The 24,636-nt window shown below is 46.3% G+C and overlaps 1 protein-coding gene across 4 annotated transcripts in view; it reads left to right on the forward strand.

The window, feature by feature from the left end:
- Positions 1-24,636, forward strand: part of PIDD1 (p53-induced death domain protein 1) — a 202,771-nt gene that overhangs the window by 66,684 nt on the left and 111,451 nt on the right. For all 4 annotated transcript variants that reach the window (XR_015308514.1, XR_015308515.1, XM_086957757.1 and 1 more), the window contains exons 4-6: positions 4,703-5,116; positions 6,325-6,534; positions 8,187-8,241. Coding sequence is in view for 2 of the 4 variants with exons in the window: in XM_086957757.1 (XP_086813883.1) it covers positions 4,703-5,116; positions 6,325-6,534; positions 8,187-8,241 (679 nt within the window). In the remaining 2 variants the exon portion in view is untranslated. The remainder of the gene's footprint in view (positions 1-4,702; positions 5,117-6,324; positions 6,535-8,186; positions 8,242-24,636) is intronic.

Below are 24,636 nucleotides of genomic sequence, written 5' to 3' on the forward strand. Positions count from 1 at the left end.
TTCCATCCTTCCAGGAAGCTACCGATCAGCGCGGCTCCGACCCCTTCCTCCCGCGCGCAGATTGTGAACGACACTAGTTACCATGAGTAAGGTTCACATTACATGTGACTTTAGCATTCTAGGAGACGCCGGTAACAAGCAAAGAATAGATTTTTAATGCGAGATTGCGCTCTCTCCCTTATTATATCGCAGACAATAAATCCTTGTCAAAGCAATTTTCTACGTGTTATTGTGAAATTAGCATACCCCACACCTTGAAATTAGGTACAATCTGAACCCAATCCCCTACTGCAATTAGACGACTCGCTGGCGGCACATCTCGTCACCATGGTCCTAACTACATCATGACAGTATTGTATGTTAGCGGGAGGATCAATCGAATTACTTTCCTCATTGTGTGAAATGGAAATGATTGCTTCCCCGTACCGAAGAAATCACAATTTCTGTTTGATGAATTCATTTTCATTGTGTGAGGAAAATGTAAGTTACGTAAAAACAGTACACATCCTTTTCTGCTTGTAACGTTTGTTCTTTCTGCGTTTTAAAATATATGAAGCAGAAATGCACGTTTCATAAGGAGAAAAACGACCAATTTAACTTGATGTATATATACTGCACTCGGCTGACCTTTCATGCAGGTATCTGGAATACAGGGCTACATTTATTGCTCATTCACCTTCTGAACTCCAGCATGGTTACTTTGGGGGTGCTGCAGCACCTGCCCCCATATTCCCCCCACACCCAATACTCCAGTGCCTATGCCTCAGGAATGGGGGTTTAAAGTTAGTGCGCTCATTTCTGTTCCTCCACGCCTTCCTTTGTTGTAGCCTGAAGGGTGTGATGTGTAGGGTGCTGGCTCAGGGGTAGAAGAGCGTGAGGCTCATGGTGGAAAGTGGGACATACGTCCGCTGTCACTGCTTGCTTCAGTTTGCTGAAAACTAATCGCTTGCATCATTTTGAATTAATATGTTCTCATGTCTGTCTGTGTGATCAAGGGGCGTCACTCTCATGTTGTTAATGTCCGGACCACTGCTTGGAACAGTTCTCCTCAATGTGTGTTTCTTCCTTCCTGTGATCAGTAGTGTGTGTTCATTCGTTACCCACGTGTCGGCTTCGCACTGACAACAACAAATACTTTTCGGACCCTTTTGCCTGCAGTCATTCACACCATATTTGTGAAAGTGCAGGTGGAAGAACCCTGTACTGGGAAGTGTGTTGCAATAATGTGTTTTCTGGTGGCTAATCTGTCTGGATTTATTTCATTCCTCGTACTAGGGATTTCAAGTTGTCTACCCTGGGGCATTTGTCGTCATGTATTGCCTGAAGTATATACAAGGTAGAGAGCCCGAACTTCCTCTGAATCTGACCCTTGTGGTCCAAGGCTGTCATGTAAGGCTGCATGGTGCCCAGCATGTACAGATATCTGAGGGATTCTGGTACAGGCCATCCAGAGACCGGCAAATTAATTTCATCCTGTCCTTTCTGTATATTACTTGTAACTTCTTTTTCCGCATTGCTTCCTGAAATGAAGGCACACCACGATGAAGTATCGATTGAAGATGTACAGTTTCTTGGGGCACAGAACAGCGATGACTCTGCCAAAGTGAAACTGGCAAACCTTATAACACCGTGACTTTTAGGAGTTGGACTGTCCATGCTGATGACATCACAGGCGAGCCTGCAGCCACAACAAAAAGTGTGTCCAGGCTTAAGAGTAACAGGAAGCAATCAATGAGGAACAGAGATCATCTACAGTGCCTGCAGGAGCGGATTACCAAAATGAAGTTTGCTAAATAGGACACAGTCAATTCAACAAGAGCATCAGGTTTCACTCAACAAGCAGATCAACCAAGTGGACAGCAAACATGGTCTCTCTGCTTTCTAGGTGGCTAGCGGTTCCCGTTGCCACACTGATCCCTAGATGACTCTCCCCTTAGCAACCTCTGCTGCATGCATTCACCCTATGAAGCATGCACAACGTTCGCTATCCTACCCACATGCCTTGCTCTCCATCATCCACTCTCACAGGACGTTACCACACACCTCTTGCACACATACAGGTTCACAGAACCTCTACAATCCTTTCCCATCAACAAAAGCTTCTTGATTCTGACCCAGTGCTCAACACTCCAGGCCTTGCCCAGAACCCTGACCGGTTTCTCCCTCCTGTCCACTTTGACATCAGCATCCACATTACCAAATTGCAATGCCGGCACAACATAATGAAGTATAGAACAAAGAGGTATGGCTTACTGGAGCTCAGAGCAGCGTCCAGTTGGTCAGTGTCCAACTACTAAACATAGAACACTGAGATCAAGAGTTGGGCCGTTGTATCGTGTGTTGGACCATTGTATCATCTGAAGGCATCTTTGCAGTCACAGCACGTCCTTTCCAAGATGTATCACTACACCTCAGTATCCCTGATCTCTCAAACCTCTCTCCAATGTCCTGCTATGGATTCGCACCTCTCGCAATGACACTGGAGGTGAAGACCAGCTAGTGGTGTTCAGAACAGATAGACATGGTTAGCAGAGCAATAGCACTTGCACATGGTGACGAGAAGTCACAGATCCCACCCTTTGCACCCACTCTGAGCCCTACTTCCCAGTAAACTGGTAGCATTATTGTAGTTCTATCTAGAATGTGCTCAGGTAGTTTGTGGCTCTGCTGAGCTTGGGTTATCGTCATCCAAAGAAAGGGCTTACTGTATTCTGAAGACAGAACTAGTGATGTGAATGCACAGACTTGCCTCTGCTGCATGAGATATATGGGACTGTACAGTGTGTGACACAGTGTTACATCTGCTGCTTAAGAGAAGCGAGACATGCATGCTGTCTAACCCGAGACTACTCTTTACAGTCTAAGGATAGTGACGATGTACAGTCTCTAACCTGAGGATTAGCTCCTATCTGAAAGTGAGTGTGCCTCTTCAGACACTAACCCAAACATTAGTTCTGCTCGGAAAGGTTAGTGAGCATGCACAATCTCTGACTGGAGGGTTAGCTTTGCTCAGAGTTTTAAGGAGCCTGTGTAATTTCAAACCCAGGGATTAGTTCTTCTCTCAGAAGATTGTGAATCACACAAAAGGTGATAGGAGGATGCTTGTAAAAGTCTAACCACTGGCAATCTCTTGATGTAGCATTTCAGCCCATCGTTTCTCATTCACTGTGCCATTCTAGACAAGGACCACTTTATGCAAATCAGTAATGATCCTGCTCCTCTTGTGAAAGCCCATCCGAACAGCCCAGTGAGACCCCTTCAGAAGGGAACACAAGCAATCCCAGACCGGTTTTAGCCTTTATAGGCTTGCTTCCTCAATGAGGAATAGCTTGCATCCTGTGGCACAGTGAAGAAGAGATCCATGTCTGGGCACACCCTTGGACTCTTAGTGCATAACATCAGTCACACACAAAAAGGTGATGGGAGGAATGAATGTAAAACTCTTAACACCTGGCAGTCGCTTAGTATAGCATTTCAAACCATCTTTTTTCTCTAAAGTTAGTGAGCCTATGTAATGTCCATCCCACTAATTAGATATCCTATCAAGGTTAATGAAAATGTAGTCTCTTACCCATGATAAGATACACTCTCAAATGTTTGTAAGCTGAAGTAATTCTAGCCCATGCTACCAAAAGTTAGCTAGACTGTCCTATGTCTATCCTGACGATTAGCTCTGTTTTCAGAGTAAGAGAACTTGTGCAATCTCAAACCTGAGGATAGTTCTGCTATCCTAGGTTTGTTTGAAATACATCAAATGCTAGGCTCAAATCTGCTCTCTGGTATTAGTGAAGGTATGCAGCCTGCAGTACAAGGATACACTCTTGCAGGTGGGTTTTTACAGTCATAGCTTTTCTCATGGTTAGTTGCACTGTTTAAAACAGAGTTGCTTCTGCAATTTCAGTAACCCAGGATTTATTTCTGATGTATAAGGTAAAGAAGTTTGACCGTTCCTTCAAACTTCTCTCTCCTACTTAAGGTTAGCAAGCCTTTCCCAAGTCTGCGTCCTCGGCGGCAGCTTTGCAATCTATGGTAAATCTGTGCCATTTTTTTTGTTAATCTCAGTTTTATCTCTGTTCTGAGCTTCAGGTGAGCATGTTTAGTATCTGTAGTCACTGGCTCAAATCTGATGTCTAAATTCTGCAGATGTTTTTATTATCTTTATCCTCAAGATTAGCTGGGCTGGTTAACATGTTCAGTCTGTGCCATGTCTCTAAACCCAGGATGAGTTCCGCTGTTTGTGGGAATTTAGTGTTTAGAGTCTGTGTAATCGTATGCCCATATTGGGGTTTCCATGTAAAATCTATAAAATGCCTATAATGTCAGGCCAATATCTGCTGATTAAGTATACAAGAGTATAGAAGTATACTGTATGTTTTCCCTGTGCTGTTTAAAGTAATTGACTGCTATTTTTGTGTGGGATCCTAAATAACCGGTATAGGAGCAATAGCTTTTCTGTCCAATGTGCATTTCATAGCCAGTCTGCAATTTAGGCATGTGTGGTCGCAGCAAGGTCCATATCTGACTAACCATGAGAAGATCAGATTTGTATTCGAATCCCAATAACATTACCTGAAGAGTAAAGGGATATCCTGGGTTAGGCTCTGGAAATTCCACTTCTGAACTTCGGTTTTGAAACTATTCTTCCTATAAGCCTGGATTACCACTGTTTCTCAGTGCATGTCCCATATTCTCACACCTACAGGTGCACACGCCCGGGATGAGTCTGGCGCTTGCCTGCCAGGTTTGTTGAAGGATCTTCCACAAGATTTTGGGAGCCTTGATCGTCTTGCCCACTTGGACCTGAGCTTCAACAGCTTTTCTTCCTTTCCTGAGTGCCTGACCGAACTCGCCAACCTGACGGTGCTCTTGGTTTGCCACAACCGCCTGCAGGAACTGCCTGAGAGCCTGGGCAATCTGAAGAAGCTGACAGTCCTGTCTGCCATGACCAACCAGATCAGGAACTTGCCACGAAGCATTGGTGAGCTCCAGGCACTTCAGGTTCTCAACATCTCTGAGAACTTGCTTGAATCCATTCCAAGGGAGCTCGGAGACTTGAAAAGCTGCACTGAGATGGATTTGTCAGGAAACCGGCTGGAAACAATCCCAGTCTCCTTTGGTAAGTGGATGAGTATTAACTCGGTTGGTAAGTCTGGCGAGAGATGCTTTCACTATTGTGAGTTTAGACAAGGACTCTAGCCTTGCACCTGTGAGAGGTTAGCTTAGGATCTCTATGCCTGCCCACCACTGCACTATGGCAAGGATGAAGCATTCCTGGATCAATATTGGAGAGTGTTGGTCTAGAAGCTTTGGTTCCAATGTGTCAAAGATCAGGTTCCAAGGCAGTCATGCTGTTTGCACATGGCTGCATTGCCATCTCATCCTCTTTTCGGACTTTGCCAGATGTACTAATGTGTTACAAAGCAAAATGGCCATTCAGAAGGATTGACAGAAATTCTGCCTCGTGTAAAGTAGTGATGTTGCATTCCCTCTGCAAATGCTTTGCAAGTGGCTGCAAAAACAGGGACAGAGGGCTGCGAGGTGCTCGTCCATGCACTCATTCACGTTCATAAATACGACTGCAGCCGCAGTCCCTTAATGTAACAGTGGCAGCATTTTAAATAAAAATAAGTAACTGGCATGACACATGGGGACATGGGAGCATGTATAGTTGCTGGACTGCTGTGTGCTCCTCCAGTACACTCACACCGCATTCACACGGTGGAAGCTGACCCTTATGGGCAGCTTCCATTTTGCCAATGGATTCCACTCCTTTCCGAATGTCGGGGGCCCCGCTATAGTTTGCGACCAGGAAAGCAGTTACAAACCATTGGTACATATCATTGTGAGTTGCAAGGTGCAAGTTGACTCCACTTTCATCCCTCCTTTTCCTTGCCAATCACACGGATTCGTAACGTTGACATAGTAAGCTGCAAATCCATTTGTGCCTTGTACATAGTGAATGTGGGTTTTACACTCGCAAATCCTGCCAATTTGTTCAGGCTCAAAGTTTCAGGCATCAATTGTAGTCCTGGTTTCCTCAGTTCACTAAATTATGAGGTCCTTAATGAATCCCTACATCACACTCGGCCTTCTTACTGGCAAAACTGGGATCACTTTTGAACAGAATAACCATAGAATATATCACTGTATAAAAGCGGGACGTTCATATTTATTCCAGCTGTCTGTGCACTTACGAGGATGTTTTGTCACAAAACACTGTGATATTTAATGGAAGAGAAATGCACTTGTTTGACTGTTCTATGTGCTCATGTTTTCCTTTTTGTGTCTCTCTGGGGTGACGCTCCGGCCTGTCTTGACGTGCAGCCAATTTGCAGTCGTTGCGGGAGCTGCATCTTCACAGCAACCAGCTGACGGCGGTGCCAGCGGCCCTCGCCAGCCTCCCCTGCCTGTCCAGGCTTGACCTGCAGAACAACCGCCTGCGCTCCGTTCCCGCGGAAATCCAGCGCTGCCGCTGCGTGCACCTGCGAGGCAACCCCCTGGGCCAGCGCGCGCCCCCGGAACCCGAGCAGCTGAGTACGTCCCATTCCACGCGCCTCATTCTGCTTTACCCATAACACCCTGCTCTCCCTATTATTGATTCTATGTATACACTGACCTGAGGGAAACCGAGAGCTTTCTACACAGACCGTGGCTTCTGGTTGTGCATAGTTGACACCTCTGTGTATTGTATTGTTTGGACCAGCAGAGCCTTGCGCAAAACCAAACCGACCCGAAAAAGCCAGACTACAGTAGTAATTTTCCCGCTTTGTTCACTACAGTATGCAAACCATTATGCATGCACATAGTTAAAGTAAACAACCTGCGCTATATGTGAAGAGTTGCAGTGCGCTTCAGAGTCACCTAGACACTTAGGCTATATCACTCCACACACACATTTTCAGTAGATGTGGCCTTCATTTCTTAAAGAAAGAAAACAAGATGGGGCTAGGCAGAGAGGTGTTACGTTTATATGTTGCAATGCTCTGTATGACACTATTGCATGGGATGCAGTAAATTGAAAGCTGCGTATCATCTATGGATCTTTTCATCGGATTCCTGATTTAATGCAGTCTTCGGGCAACCTAACTAGCCATATAGAGTTTGTTGTCTTTGTGCTACCGGAATAGGCTTTCCTAAGGGTCTAGAACAGTGGCTCTGGAATTCCTTTTCATGGTCTGGCTTGGCAGCACAGCTATCGCCAGACAATTATGTGAGAATCACCAGGAAAGGGGCTTTGGCTCCTTTAACATGTTGGAGGCCCGGAGTGTATGTTTTAATTGGGCAGAAGTTGTGTGCTCCACAAACAAGCATTGGCAAAGCCAATAGGTTTTGCCTATGTGATCTGGTGGCTTTGTCAGTACGTTTTGTAGACATGTTGCACAACAACGTGGACCTAGAGCAAGCAGGTGGCGCTGACCAATCAGAAGCAAGGAAATGAGTGATGTGGGAGCCAACCAACGGTAAGTAATAGGTGCTCTCTAAGCCCATTTCATGCATGTTTTTTCTTGTTGGTAACAATAGATTTAGCCGACAGCACATGTGCGCTGTCTCAGGCAAAACCTGAAAACTGTTTGCCCTCCACACAGCTGTGATCATTTTGTTTGTTTATCCAGTTGCCTAAGTTTAAACTTTCAGGGTCACACACATAACCATTGCATTGCTATTAAAGTCCCTTAGATAGCTAGATGAAATATGTTATTCTTCTCTGGAAGCAGCACAAGTGGGGTGATGACAGTCTTTATCCTACATGGATTTTTAAGTCTGGCTTGACAGAGCAGTTGTCACCTGACCGATCTACCTACACCAAAATTATTTTACGGTTCTTTGCTTCCACATACATACATATAAATTCCCATGCTATTCACAAGTAATGCCTCACAATACCATACAACATTCCTTCAAAGCTAGACTTCTGGCCATGATATATTTTGCTAATGGTGTGTCACCGACTTAGAGATTGCTAGCTTAGTTGAAATGAACAAACAGTAGGACGGATCTGATTGTTCTCATTGTGCTTCGACAATCGACATGCATCAGCTTGGAATAAAGTACTTTGAGTACTGGTGTTTTCCCCACTGCCTGTTTTACTTCTGGGTGATCCTCTCCTTGCCTTCAGCTTTTTCCTCACTCACCTACAACTCTTCTGCACACCTCTGCCATCCTCACACACTCCTCCTCTATTGCAGGTGATTCCAGCAGCAGCGAGTTGCAGGTGTACTTCCTTTCTTCGGATGAAGGCAGGTAGGACTGAGGGGAATTTGCGAAAACTGATAACTGAAATATTTGTTTTATTGTTTTGCTGTTCAGGATGTAGTTTCTGTAGGGCGTCACCATGTTCTAGAAAGCCTGGTGAAGGGGCACACACTAACCACATGTCCATGGTACATGTGTGAAAATGTGAAATTCTTGATTGCAGCCCTTCTGCGTGGGGTGAGGAGGAGATGCCAGTCTTGGGAAAGTGCACCAGCACTCCTTCCAGGACACCAGGATCACCAATGGGTCATACAGCTGCCTTTGCAATTCCTCCTGCCGAATGTGTGCACTGATTTCAATGCTTGATAGGTCATTCTCCCCACATTCCGCACCAGAAACATGTAGAACACGGCCATGCAGGGTAACTTTTCATGAAGTGAATTTTGATGTTATCTGTTGCATTATCCTCCTTAAAAGCGGTGGGTATGCACAGACGTGGGCCCTGGTCACAAGACTCGAGCTTTCTCACTGACAACCAGGGGCGAACTAAACATGAGCTTTAGGGGTTGGAGGTACTAATAAACCGAGCAATCTGTCTGGGCTAACACGCCAAAAGATGAGGTGGAGCTAACATGGCAAACAGGTGCATGCAGAACCGTGCACATCACCAATCTGATAAAGAGTGAGACTGCATCCTTTTAACCACAATTGAGTAATTCTTGCATTCACCTACTTACCCCCATGCAGTAAAACGGACACAAACTCAGAAGGCAGAGACAGAATAAATGTAAAGAATGCAAGTAAGGTACGTGGCCCTGCAGGACTGCCTGGTGAGCTGACAAACACTAAGATTAATTGAAAAAGGGTGGTATAAAAGGAAAAAATGGAAAACTATATGATTGACTTGCAAGTACAGTGGTTGCTAGTCCCTCCACACCAATCATGTCCTCATGCCTATCCCTGGCTTTCTCACCTATCCTTCCAATCTTCCCTTGCCCTTCCTTGTCTTAACCCATCCCATGCCCCCCCTCCTCCCCGTTCCGGTTTTTCACCCTGCCCTTGTCTCTAACCCTTCCATGCCTCCTGCACCACATCGTTCCTCGGTCTCCAGCCTGTCCTTTTCCTATCAACCATCTTTTGTCATGGGATCTTCTGACAATCCACATTTTAAATTATGGACAAATATTAGGTTTTGTTGCAACGTTTAATAGATGTGTGCAATAATTTCTGATATCCAAAAAAAAGGTGGCTCATGATATAACCCCTGCAGAAAAGTGTGTTTAGCTCCTAATATAGCACAGCTGGTCAATGTGCTAGCTGCTCTTTGCATATATCCTGTGGGTTATATTTGCATCCTGGCAAGGCGGTCCGTCTCGGTATTTGATCCTTTTGAGGGTGGTGAAGGGAGCATGAATTATGGAGTGTAACAAATCTATTTGCTAACATACAGAAATAGGGTGCCACACTTGCTTGGTGCCCCTCTCGCCGCACTGTCTTCTTTAACTGACCCCCTGAGGGCCTAATGGTGCTTCTGGTCGTTTAAATGCACTCCTTCCCACTCTCTTCCCCATTCCCACTCCTCACCCTATAGATTAGTTTTCAGCCCCAGTGGAGCAACTTTTGGGCTTGTGCTGCCCTTTCCATAATCTTGTTCTCTGGGGTGGGCTGAGCCGGTTTCTTCTCCTTAATAAAAGTAGTACCCCCAGGTCAGGCTTCCAGCCCCTCCCATCAGGTCACAACTTTGGTTGCTGATCAGGCATTTCCTTGCTGGTCATCATAAAAAGGTATGCTTATTTTTCTTGGGAAAAAAATTCGTACTGGTGCAACTCACCATTTAAATGGTACCCAGCACTGTGGGTGTGCATTGAAGGCCATGAATGCTGGGCTACTGCGACAGCAGGAATTCTGGGAAAAGAAACTGATTCCCAGAATACTTCACTCTTATCATCCCTTGCTCCATTGTTTTTCCGCCAGGGTACACCATCTTCCCAGTCCTTGCTCTTGGCACACATCAGCCAAATTGAGGTCAACGTTGTGCCCTCAAGGAAAAATTGCATCCAGGCATCTGCAGCCAGGGCTGAGAAAGACAACGGAAGAGGCTGGAGCCCTTTTAGGCCAATGGGCGTTGCGCGCCTTCAGACATTACCTAAGTAGACCAAAACTAGTTTGGTTTTGCTCGCATTCTCATTTAAAGGGGATGGGGTCTCGCAATTCCAGACTCAACTTTTCCTAAAGATTACTGTAGATTATGCTCTTGGAGACAAAGACTCCAGCAGTCGTATACAAAACAGAGATGCAGAAACAAGAATCCCCCAACCAATACCTCTCTCCCCAGAAATAATTATTACAAGAAAGAGGTCATTAGCAGTAGTGATGGACCAAGGTACATCAGTAAGGAATATGGGAGAGAAAAGTCCAGAGGTATCCTCAAAGGGGACACCATCCAAGGACGGTCCTAGGGTCTCCAGTAATAAGGAAAATAAAGGGGACATTCAACTGGATCAGGTTCACTTAGAATCCCTAGAATCTTTAGGAACCTGGGAACCCCATATAAGTCATCCATCACCAATATGGGTTTCTCCAATCAGCTCAAGGAGCAGGAAGGTCCGTTAACAAGCCGCCGAGTTGCAGTCGGGAAATAGGACAAAAAATGGCCAATCAGGAATGCTCAGCCAGGAACATCGGACTGGGAAGAGGCAACTTGCAGCCATACTCTGCCAAGCTACTTCAAACCAACACCCTAAACAAACATAGAGAAGGCAATAAGCCAGACCCAAACAATGTCCAGCGTAGTCAATACCTCATTTGAGGATTCCAGCTGAGGACCCCCAATCTATATTTATACTACTATTATAAAGAGAGAGCTGAAAACTTTGAAGCGGGTAAACTCAAGAAGTACAGCACCAATCACAACACCCAATACAGCATTGTAAGGGGGAGTTGCAGCAGATGGACATAGGCTATACAGGTGGCCACCATATACATTAGAAACTTCAAAGAACCTTATGGGTAAAGTAGTCGCTTGTGGGCGTTGACGTGGGCGTGACGGGGGCGTGGGCTTGTCAAACTACACACAATATTACTTTGTGGGCGTAACCGTTCTCAGAGGGGCGTGGGCATGGGCGTGTCAAAGTACACACTCAGAGGGCCGAGCCACAAATTTAATAACAAGGAAATGGCCGCGCCATTCAGTAGCGTGCCTTTCCATTCGCAAGTTGTAATCACTTCTCACACGTCCGTATAGACGTCCGTATACAAACCACAAGGTGCGTCGCATTCACGCACATTGCCATTCATGCAGCGTTAATAATATATGTTGCGAACCAACCTTTCTGGGCATAAGCGTTAACGTTCTCCACCGGGGATAAAACATAATTACAATAAAAAGGGGCGCGCATGACGCAAGCAATGTGCGCGCACATTCACGCTTCACCTTGCCCTTATCATGATAGTGCGCCAAAAACGTTGTGCGACGATAACTTTGTGGGCGTCAGCTTACTCACAGGGGGATGCGCTACATTATGACAAAATAAAGGGGCGCGGCTTTCGCCGACGCTGTTCGGATCACTTCTCAGACGTACGTGTACAAAGAAGCTGCGCCGCATTAAATGATCCTTCACATCCAAACGCCTATTCTTGAATAAGGGAATTCACATTCAATCATTTACTTACGTTACATTTGGGACAAATGGCTGCATTAACAAAAAGAATAAAGGGGCACGCAAGCGCAACATTCACTCACCGCGACATTCACGCTCCAACGGCTACAGCGGGAAGTAAAGGCAGCCTCACAACAAGACGATGTAACAGACTTCAATATTTACTTTCAAGCACAGATTCATCAGGACAACACGTAAACATGAGGACGTACACACAACCAAAGAGATGCAAATACGGCCCAGCTAACAAGCTACATATGTGAAACACAACGCGTGCGCTGGGACTCAAAGCAGCCCTCGCAAGCACACAATCACGCCGGACAATACTTAAACCTGAGGACACACACACAACCAAAGACCTGCAAATACGGACCACATAAGATTGCTTCACTCATGGACAGTTATATGTAGCACTCTCTAAGTCCGGCAATGTGCAAAATCAATTTATTCTACGCCCACATTCAAATGAGACGAAAATTGTTGTATACCGTGAAATTTTAAAATAAATTACAATTTACCATTACAAACAGTACACGCATAACATTTCATCCCCGGACAACGTCGGGACGGGCTGCTAGTACATTATATAGGAGCTAAAAGCAAAATAACTAGGTGCCATCCAAAGGACCACGATAAACAACAAGGAGAACAATGTTCACTTCCAAGCTGGTGCTCAACTCTTTCAAACTCATTTTTTCTCACCCAGGAAAATGAGGCCCCCACAACAGAAACAACAACGGGGGAAAAAAACCTTGTCTTAACTGCTCATAAGAGCAAGAATCTTCAAATAACCACTAACAAAGCTCTGAGCACTATGGCAAATGTGGCCTTGCATTAGGACAAACTGAATGTCCAAATAAATATACTCCAGATGGTGGTTAGTCTAATTTATCGAGCAGGCAGTAAATCGGATCGACTGTCCTTGATGAGCCCAGGCCATAGCACAGCAGACTCAAAAGCATGTGGTATGTCACTGTTGCCCAATATTAAAGAAGTTGGAAACACTTCTAACCATAATGAGCTCCTTAATTGAAGACCTGAAGAGGAAGGCAAATAGATGGCCATACAGAACCAATTCATCCTCTAAGCAACAACAAACTCATACCGAAACATGTCAAAGTTAAGTTAGGAGATCTCAAACCTGAAGCCAAGAGATGGTGGAGATAAGGTAGAAGGAATTGGGGTTAAAATTCAGACAATCACCCGAGGCTTCAGAGCTACCAGAACAAAAGATCAGAGGCAAATAGGAGGAGCCCGACTGGCCTATGCAGCATGGGTATGGGCAAGAAAGTGACACTAAACGAAAGAAAATAAGCAATGAACAAGACTTAAACCCAAAACAAGAACAAACAGCCACTAACCAAATGTTGTGTACAGAAGTAATAAACAACCTCAAAAGATCTCCTACGAAAGGTCACCTCTATCCAGGAAGAACAAGAAAACATTTAAATCATTGAACAGGGGCAAGAAAGGGAAAGAAAAGGACCCTTACTACATTGGCTCCAAAATGAAAATAAGGAATGTAAAGAGCAAATGGAGCTTCCCATAAGTTCAAGTTGCAGAGGAATTGTGATAGAGCAATCCAAAGGAAGTAATAAAGGATCAACAGGGGTCCAACAACTGCATAAATGCATAAAAGGAGGTCACAAGGCAGAACAGAGTACAAACGAGCTAAGCCTGCGGCTAAATAATGTAGAAGAAGAACGAAGAAAAGTATCCAGTTAAGAAAAAGGGTTGGAAAAAGAAAATCCCAAATATATGGAACGCAATTGCTACCAGGATACTGAAGAAAATGCTGCTAAATCACGAAATCCATCAGAAAGGTGGAAACGGTGGTCACAAGCCCCTCCTCACTCCGAATATGGGCAGAAGTGGCTAACCTAAAAGAAAGTAGGACCCACCAAGATACATCACAGTTACTTGATGCAAAAGGGAAGGGCAATAAATCGAAAACAGTAATTTAAGAGGTAGCAACCCAAGTAAAAAGGTGACCTGATCTGGATAAATCAAAATGATATGTTATTAAATGCCTCCTGGGTAAGTCGGCACAAAGTACAGCAACCCCAAAATAATGCAGTGGGAGAGGAATCATTGCCTTAAGTTCTGACAAACCAATTACGAGAAGAACCTCTCATTCGGAGAAGTCTACCCCAGGTCATAAGGATGATAAAAATGGCACCTTAGAAAGACATCCAAGTCAACAAGCCAAAATGATAAGACACAATCGAATCTTGAAGAGCTAAAGGTGATATTATATCCTGAGTATATTTCACAAAGGAAATGGGACACTCTCAGTAGAGGAAATATTTTAAAGCTTTGCTCATATTTTCCAGGACTAGAGAAAATGAATACCATTGACATTGATAGTGTAGCTTTCTATGCCCCAGAGGTCGGTGACAAAAACGAGACAACGTAATTACTTTCTTTAGTCTGAAAATGGCAAGTGCCCTGATGAGAAATAAAAGGTAAACATCGTTTACAACGATGTTTTCACAACGCGGTACCTTTACACCGCGGCTGTGACAACGCAAGTCGTTACCACGACTTGCGCTGGAGGGCGCTCAAGGTCTAAAAATAGATAATTTACTATCCTAACACCTTCCCTAGGGTCCACGGGGACTGGTGTTAGAATAGTAAATTAAACTATTCGAAATCCGCGCCCCCCCAACGCAAGTCGTGGTAACGACTTGCGTTGTCACGGCCGCGTTGTAAAGGTATGCGTTGTGACGGTACGCGTTGTACCGTCATATATCCGAAATAAAAACCATGTGGGAAGCTGGGCAATCCAAATGAGAGAAGCAGAATCAGCAAAATACCCAGAAATCCTAAAAGAAAGAACTGACAAAGAATACAGGAAGAACACCAAGAGGAGAACTATAACAACACAACAAGGCCATAGCAAGTTCTGCCTTACATGGCTCCAAAGAAGGGCAGAGAATTACACCATTGAGAGAAGGAATACTACAAGTCACAATGGGCAAAGAAGGGGGGGGGGACGCGTCAATGCATCATCAAACAGAAGAACTCGCAAGATTGGACGTGTCTTGCGCGGGCCCTCGGCCCATGTTCGTAACAAGCCGGTGTACAATATCATAGAAAAGAATCCCATTCCTAATTTAAAAATCTGCTCTTGGAAACTACAAGGGTTCAACAACAATGAATGCGAAAGGTCAGTCATCAGTACTCCAAATGAGGAGCTTCAACTTTATTGCGCTACAAGAAACCTGGGCCTTGCAATCAATGCCATGGCTGGATTACACCACTTACAAATCAAATGCAATAGCCTCCCAAGTACAGGGGCCAGACAACTTGGCAGCACAAGTCTCATTTTTGAGCAAAGGTCATGGAGATTACATACTTCTTAAAGCATTGATCCAAAAACCAGGCAAGGGCGGCCTGGAGTCACAAACAGTGATCTTATGTTGCATTTATCTCATCTGATCCGGTTAAAACGGGAAACAATGCTAAGTAGTTTGCTACCAGCTATGAGGGATCTTTCATCTCAGTTGTCAGGCGACTTGTGGATAATAATGGGAGATTTCAACACAAACCTTATGGAGTTAGATTTAAACACCTCCTTCGTAACCCTGGGCAATCCGAATTGGGCCGTCCCTAACATAAGAAGTCGGTATCAAAAGAAAGATAACCATGGAGTAAAGGTAACAGCTCAACTGAATCAATTGGGACTACATATTTTAAGTGGAAGATCATGTACTGATTAACCTGCAGCCTACACTCACACTTCCTGCTTAGAATGGCCGCCGTGGATTACATCTAGGTGTCGATCGCTCACTTCGACACTATCCTAAAATTTGTAGTAACATCATCCATGTTTAGCGATCACGTAATGCTCACTTGTGAAATTCCTGCTCTGTAGCGCCCTTGTCCAAAAATCAACCCAATTGACAATGAAGACAAATTAGAGCCAGTAAAAAAAGCAAGGTGGACTATGGAACACCAAGGGAATCTTGATGAAAAAGTGTAGTTGTTTCTGGATAAATTAAATCAAGAGCGAAGCTATCCAATAACAATATACCCACGGGAACCGATACATAAAGAACTAAGGAAAAATCTAATCATCGTGGTAAAACCAGGAATAAACAAACCATCAGCTAAATCCCAACTTCTTACATAATATAAACAATTAATAGTGAACATAAAACACAAATTAAATAGTGAAATGTGTAGGTTCACTTACGATAAAAATTAAAACACAAAATTACGTGTGAAGGTCCCAGAAACCCGCCAGTAATACAGGAAAGCTAGACAATCCCATAAGAGAAAGATGGAAGACTAGCTCTGGGAAAATGCACATGACTGCGAACCCTGCAGCGCACCTGAGTGGCCAGGGTGACATAGGCTGCCCAGGGGGGTATTGGAGAGTGGAAGACATGGTAGTCTGGTGGTGGTGATCCCTTGTCTGGAACGGCTGCTGGCCTTGAGAGGATGCAAGGAGAGACGGATAGCTGAGAGGCGTTGGGCAGTGGCAGGGCCGGGGGTGCAGGACCTGGAGGGGTTGCAGCGCCTAGAGGCCTGAGCAGAAGCGGCGCCCTTCACATGTCTCCTAGAGCAGTCTTGGATTTCCCCCTTCCCTGTGGACCTGGGGTAGTTCTTCGAGGTCATCTGCGGAAAGGGAGCCGATAGCTGAGACAGGTGGGGACCCTCAGTGCATTGCTTGTGCGTCTCCGGGGAGGGCTATGTCCTCCTACAGAAACAGGAAAGACAGGACCATCAAAGATATGTTTGTCAAGGAGCAGGCGCATACAATGATCTCTACCACGGCGGCCGGCACCTCCGGGCCAAAGTCAAGAAAGGAAGATGGAGCCGAACCCATCACCAAAGCGATCCGTGAGGTTCGCTGAGGAAATGGACGGCATTGGTGAGAGGGTCGCTGACCTGGAGGGTAAGAGCGATGGAAGGGACACGGAACTAGCGGCCTTGCAGCAAGAGATACTCCGAATCCATGGTCAACAGGTGGATCTTCAAACCAATGTTGAGGACCTGGAAAACAGGTCCCAACGCCACAACATACGCGTTAGAGGAGTGTGGATGGGCGAGGACTCAAAGGATCTGTTTTCCTACTCCAGGGAGCTTTTTAATCACATTCAGGCCGGCCGTTGGAGACAGACCTGCAAATAGACCGAGCACACAGAGTGGGTCCCCCGAGGGCCCAGACGGCCCCACCGCCGGACATATTAGTCTGTGTCCAAGACTATCGCACCAAGGAGGCTATCCTCCAAAACGCATGACAAATGCACCCTCTACAGTTTCGAGGACAGTCCCTAGTCCTCTATCAGGACCTCTCCGCCCTCACCTTACAGAAGAGGAGGTCCTTCAAGCCTATCCCTGCACACCTGCAGCAGCACAATATCACCCTTAGCTGGGGCCATCCGTTCAGACTGGTGTTTCACATGGACAATAAGCTTTACCAACTACGTCCGTTGCCGGAGGCCAGCAGACTGCTGGGCGTGATGCTGCCGGAATCGGGGGTGAAGACGAAGATTCCAAAGAAGAGGTCGAGGATTTCCGGCCCGAAGGAGTCTACAGGGCCGCAAGCGGGGCCTCAGGAAACCCAGAGAGGCGGACGTTATGGAGGGGAAGAAGGTAGGCTCTGGGGGCGGTTTCTACGGATTCCCCCAACACCCCGCTTGGCTGACTTTTGACTCTGTAGCAGGCCGATTGTATGATTTCCTAAGGCCTAGGCCGTTGGCGGGAGAGAGGGAGCTCTCCTGTTGGTAACTTACCCAGATATCCTTTCTCTGATCAACCATGGTTGATGGACTGTATGTTTCTGTACTATGCTGTTTCCTCAATATGTTGGGTAGTTTGGGTTTTGTTGGGTGGGTAGAGGGGGTGTCCAGTGCTCCATGTCCGAACTTTTCATAGCACTAGTGTAGTTCTGCATGCCCAAGGCGCCCTACTCTCCTTAGCGGCACACTGCGCTGGCGATGCCACACATGGTCCCTTGAGTGTAAGCTCTGCCCTGTTGGCTATTGGTCATGCCTGCTACTACCCTTAGAATCCTAACCCTCAATGTGAGGGGTCTTAATAATCCGGTGAAGCGCACGGCACTATTGGCGTACTTAGAGAACGCACAAGCAGACATATGCTTGCTCCAGGAGACTCATCTGCTGACGTGCGACTGTCACAGGCTCCGGTCCCGTAGATTTCCTACTCAGTTCTTCTCCTCATGCTCCACTAAGACAGCCGGGGTAGCAATATTGGTGGCACAACGATTCAAGGGGGAGGTACTACACAAGGGTGCTGAGCTTAGGGGGAGGCTCGTGACCTACCGCTTTGCCCTGGGCGGACTTACCTTCACTGTTGGCTCCATATATGCCCCGAATGAAGGCCAGGAGAAGTTCCTACACGCCGCACTTACAGAGGCTACAGCCACGTCAGATCGTAATATCATCTTAGGGGGCGACCTAAACCTAGTGTTTGACAACCTTTTAGATAGATCTAGCCAGTGCACACATCAGGTAGGGGTGATCTCTGCGGAGGGACTTGGGAGACTGCACGACCTGGACCTACATGACCTTTGGCGTAGTTTTCACCCCTCAGACAGGGAGTACTCTTATTACTCGAATGCACATAAGACTTACGCGAGGCTAGATCACTTGCTGGGTTCTGTTCCGATGCACGCGCATGCAACCACTGTTTAGATGGGGTGGCTTCCCTTTCTGATCACGCCACGGTTCTTGCCACTTTCACTCTTCCGCCAGCCTCACGCCCCTCTAGGGTTTGGCGCCTCTGGGACACTCTCTTGCATAGAGCCGATGTTGTTAAGCACATACAGGTCACCATTGCTGACTACCTCTCCCAAAATGCGAACTCTGATACCTCCCTTGCATCACAATGGGTGGCGCTGAAGGCCATAGTTAGAGGGGAATTCATTGCGCTCTCGTCTGCTGAGAATAGGGAGCGCCAGCGTCAACGCGATGAACTCACTCACTCAACGCGTCCGTGAACTGGAGCCGATCCACCAGAGGACGGGAGCCCCGAGGGTGTGGAGACAACTTAAGTCTGTGCACCACCAATTGATGACACTTGACCAGGATAGAGCAGAATTAGCAGCTTTGAGACTGAGGCACGCATATTACACCAGGGGGGATAGGTGTGGGCGGCTATTGGCTAACGGGTTAAGAGAGGCTCGTCACCAACAAGGGGTCAGAGAGATCGTCAAGTCGGATGGTACCAGCACATCGGAAAACGCGGGCATAGCGGAAACGTTTCGCGACTTTGATGCCTCCCTCTACACGGATGACCTGTCAGATAGCGCAGAAGGGACTGCTTTTTTGGACTCGGTTTCCCTGTCCTCTCTGACTGTGACTCAGGCCGAGCACCTTGACAGGAATATTCACACAGAGGAGGTCATAGCCGCTATATCCCGCCTTAAGTTAGCGAAAGCCCCTGGGCCGGACGGTTTCCCCGCTAGAAGTTTTGCGCGGTGCTTGCCCCGCTTCTTACCCAGCTGTTTTATTCCTTTGCTGAATTGGGGGCCATACCACCTGATCTTTTAGGAGCCTCCATAGCAGTGATCCCAAAGCCTGGGAAGGATAAGACTAAATGCGGGGCATATCGCCCGATATCCCTCCTGAATGTTGACCGTAAGCTGTATAAAGGGATTCTGGCCGCCCGCCTATCCCCTCTTATGCCCGGTCTCATTGAACTGGACCAGGCGGCTTTATACCTGAACGCTAGATGTCCGATAACACCAAGCGGATTATTCATCTTATATAGAAGGCGGCCCGGGTGCCCGGGAAATATATGATGTTGGCTATAGACGCTAAAAATGCGTTTGATCGCGTTCATTGGCCCTATTTAGAGCGAGTGCTGAAGAGGGTGGGGATGCGGGAGAAGTTCCGCACTTTTATTTTTAATTGCTACAGATTTCCGACAGCCACGGTCAGGGTGAATGGGGACACCTCCTCTAGTTTCAGTATCGGAAGGGGCACAAGGCAGGGGTGCCTGCTATCAGCCCTCCTCTTTGCCCTGTATATAGAGCCTTTGGCTCAGAAAATGCGACAGAACTCGGCTATTGAAAGGATCAAGTTTGGTGCCTATGTCCACAAAATTAGTCCAGCCTTGGGGTGTGGGACGCCAATAATATCAAACACGAACTTACAACTTTCCCGTCTCCCCTCACTCCGCTGATTGACAATCCTGACTTCACCCCAGGCGTAGTAGATGCGGCCTTCACACACTGGAGGTCGGCTGGTTGCCGGTTCTTGTATCACATATATGGACCTGAAGGTGTTTTGCCCTTTCCCCAGTTTAGGCAGGAGTATGGGCTCCCGGAGACAGAGCGATTACGATATCTGCAGGTGTGGCATTGGGCACTGCAACCGCAGGTTCGCGAACGTGCAAACAGACACTTATCCGCTTATGAAAGATGGCTCATTACTCGCACGTCAGACTCCAAACTAATCCCTGATCTCTACAAGATGCTACAGGTCACTTAGACATACAGACAACCCCGGCAGGCAGCGTTGGGAGAGAGAGCTAGGTAGGACACTCACTCGAAAGGAATGGGAGGGGATATATTACAGGGCCCGACACTCTGCATACCACATGGGGCTGACGGAGACATTCACAAAGGTGGTGACGTATTGGTATTATACCCAACGCTCCCGGTTTTATGGTATTTATATTTTTGCCATTTCCGACTGTATTTATCCATATTTATTTTTTGCTAATTTTATCTGTATTATTCCATATTTATTTTGGAATATGTGGAAACATTAAGCTGAAAGTAGCATATTTCCACATTTATTCAACCAATAAGTATGCACTTTTGCTTGAATGTCTGCCAGGTTTCAGCGCTGTAGACACCCACAGAAGATAAATCAGTGCACTTATATGAAAATAGACAAGCTTCAGTATCAACCTTGTGCATATCTACTGCTGTTAAAGCCTCTTTACTAAAAGGCCTTTCTTTTTTAGCCCCTTTATCTATTAATCCACACATCTATTGGCCTGGCGGTCATAGCAGACAGTATTTAGAATTACTCAAAAAGCAACCCAATTTCCGTTTTTATCCACATTTAAAAATAAATACAGACAAGAAAATTAATGTTTTCTGTCTGTATTTATCTGTAAAAATCAGTAAAAACGGAAAACTGGGAGCCTTAATTATACCCCAGAGAGGCTACATAAGATGGACCGTGATCGAGATGACACTTGCTGGTGTGGGTGTGGTTGTGGCCAAGTTGGCTACTTGGTGCATTTATTGTGGGAATGTGTGCAAATTCAATCTTACTGGACTGAGGTGCTAGATGAGGTAGATAAGCATTTCGATACAGACATCCTGCGCTTCCCGGCTTATGTCTCCCTAACCCCTTAACATACCCATTGAAGTCCCGTAGAGGAGGGCAGATGGCCATTGCATTAGGTTCAGCGGTGCAGAACATACTTGTGCATTGGCGCACTTCCACTGTACCCTCCTTTGTGGGTTGGCTTCACCGCTTGTGGCAGGTGCTAGGGATGGAGAAATTGTCACTTACTATGGCGGGAGAGGGATCTAAATATGATTTATGGCAACCATTTCTGTCTCTCTTAGTTTCTGAATTCCGAGAAATCACATGTCCCCGATATCTGTGATTGTTGCGCCTCAAAGAACCACAGATGTCGGAGCGTAGGGTGGTCACTGGGGGCTTGGCGTGATTGGGGAGGAGAGACAGGGAGTAGGATAGAGACACGGGGCACTGGACGTGGGGGAGAGGGGGGGTTAGCTCGGGAGTGGGGTTGTTTCTTTTGCTTGATTCTTTTTTTCTTCCTCCTAGGTTGGTATTCCATGTACGTGTCTGAGAGGCTGGGCTCCTGCCCTTAGGGGCGCTGGCCAGTTGTACTGTCTAGATTTTGATCAATGATAACTGACTGTGTATGGAAGCCTTTATGTGTTTAAACTCAATAAAAGCACTTAAACCATAAAATCTACTTGTAGCTTCAAGCATGAACGTCTTACACTTTTAGAGCTATGATTGAAGCAAAGGTGGCCTCATGACGTGCACCTCTCCATCCTGTCCACACTGAAAGAAGTAAAGAAAAGTACACGTTTTAGAAAGTAGAGGTAAAGTGGCAGTTCGAGGCATATGGGCTGCAGATGGTACATTATGAATAGATCGCCATCTGGTGTTGGGCTCGGATGATTGCACTTTGTTTTTCTCTTGGAGAGTCTTTTGTATCTTGGTGACTCCTCCCTTGGTTGGTAGTGCGCATGGGCATCGGCTCCATCCTTAGATTGTTTTTTTCCGCCATCGGGTTCGGATGAGGATCGAGACGCTCCGGATCAACTTCAGAGAAAAGTGATTTATCGGCGCGTATTCCCTTTCCAATTCGACGGTATTGTTATCGAACGCGTTTCATTTCCATTCCGACGCGTTGCAAATTCAAAATCGAAGAGAAAAAACTTGGATCTACGTCGACGAACAGGAGGCCTTTCTCGACGCAGTCAAGCCCGGAGTCCATGGAAAGGACTCCATTCAAAAAATGTCCAACGTGTGGTGCTAAGTTCCCACACAAGGACCTACACGAGGTGTGCAACCTCTGTCTATCGCCTGAACACGAATCCAGGGACTGCGAAGCCTGCGCAGCATTCTCCTCTAAGCTAACGATTAGAAATCGTCGAGCTCGAAGACACGAGGTTTCCAGAATGCAGTCGGAGGCGATCCCGGAGCTGTTCGGAGACGAGCAAATTGAGGAAGAAGAGGATCAGTCGGGGTCGGAAAGGGACCAGTCGGAGGTTGAAGAACTCATCGAGCAACAAACCGTGAGTGACGACGTCCCCTTACCGAAAAACCGACCCCGTGCGGTAACGACCCCGCCTTCGGGCCCGGTCAAACCGCAGAAAAAAGTTTCCGACGCCCCGCCCTCGGGCCCGGCAACGAAACCGAAACTGAAACCAAAACACTCGGACTCCCACCATGTCGGATCCGAGAAAAGGGCGACATCGACTTCGGCACCGAGGCTACATACAAGGGAAAGCTCGGTATCGAAACATTCCATGTCGAAACATAAATATGATTCGTCGTCCAAGATTCACTCGATACCCAGGAAGTCGGAATCGAGTAGACATTCGGTGCCGAAAACACCAAACACTGACGATCGAAAACATAAGCACCTTTCGGAACCAGGACCTTCGGTACCGATTCAGGAGCAACAGACAGATCCCAAACAAAAGATCTTGTTTATCGATCCGCAAACTGGCAAAGTAGTCACGAAGAAGAGAAAGAATGAACAGACAGAAGATAAATCTCTTCCTTCAAAAAAGAGAACAATGGGGACAAATATAACTCCTCCTGCTTCTCCTCGACCTAAAGTCACACCCTCTTCTCCTATTCCTCACACTCGGCCAAATATTCCTACACCTTCCACACCAAGACCATCTACACCTCAGTCTGATGTAGACAGTGATCTGGGGGAGGGAGAACCTCAAGGGGATGACGAAACCATCCCAGATGAGGATGACCCATGGGAAAATTATGACGTAGGGTCAGATGAGGACAACGACCCTGAGTTATATCCCTCAAAGCCTTTACCACCTGATGATAACACAGGGTTTGTGCAGCTCATTAATAGGGCAGCAAAATACCATAAAGTAGATATACATACAGAACCTCAAATAGAGGATTTCCTGTTAAAGACGCTACCTAATGCACAAAGAACATCAGGTACTCTTCCTATGTTGAAGGGTCTTCTCAGTCACACAGAAGAAATATTCAAGGACCCAGTGATGGCTAGGGTGTTAAACCCAAGAATTGATAAAAAATATAAGGCGGCTCCAAAGGATCCAATATTTATTAAAGGGCATGTACCTCTAGACTCGCTGGTGGTCTCAAACGCTCGTAAAAGAGCAAACTCATTATCTACAGGAGAGGCTCCTCCACCTGATAAAGAGTCAAAATTAATAGATGCATCAGGCAAAAGAGTAGCATCACAGGCGGCAAATAGCTGGCGTATAGCCAATACACAGGCACTACTCGCACGTTATGATAGGGCACATTATGATGAATTAGAAAAACTCATCACACATCTCCCCAAAGAACATCAGAAAAAGGCAGATCAGTTAATACAGGAAGGTAAAATAATAACTAATACTTCCATTAAGTGCGCCCTAGACGCAGCAGACACTGCAGCAAGATCTATCAACACCAGTGTCATGTTAAGGAGACATGCATGGCTTAGAATCTCAGGATTTAAACAGGAAGTACAAACGGCCCTACTAAACAAACCATTTGATCAAAAGACACTGTTTGGTTCAAGCACAGATGAGACCTTAGAAAAAATGAAAAAAGATACAGAAACGGCTAAGTCAATGGGAGCATTGCAACAGCCAACACAAAGAGGTTCCTTTCGTAGATCCACCTATAGAGGGGGCTCAAAGAATACAGGAACAAATCAGCAATCCACCTCTTTCACACCAACATCACCCAGAGGTAATTCAAGAGGCAGTTACAGAGGTAACAACAACAAGGGTAGAGGCCGCGGAAATAATAACAGCCGCAACGCCTCAACCCCAAAACAGTGACTTCATAGAACCCTCCCCAGACCACATAACACCGGTCGGGGGACGTCTATCACAGTTCCTACCTGTCTGGGAGAACATCACATCAGACAAGTGGGTGAGACAAATTATCCAACATGGTTATTGCCTAGAACTCACAGCTACCCCACCAAACATCCCCCCAAACAGCGTCCAATGAGTCAAGATCATCTGACATTGTTAAGAGAAGAAGTACTAGCACTTCTACAAAAGCATGCAATAGAGAAGGTCCCAAAAGAT

Source organism: Lissotriton vulgaris, chromosome 2_1 (genome assembly GCF_964263255.1).
Source record: "Lissotriton vulgaris chromosome 2_1, aLisVul1.2, whole genome shotgun sequence".
Classification (NCBI taxonomy): Eukaryota; Metazoa; Chordata; class Amphibia; order Caudata; family Salamandridae; genus Lissotriton; species Lissotriton vulgaris.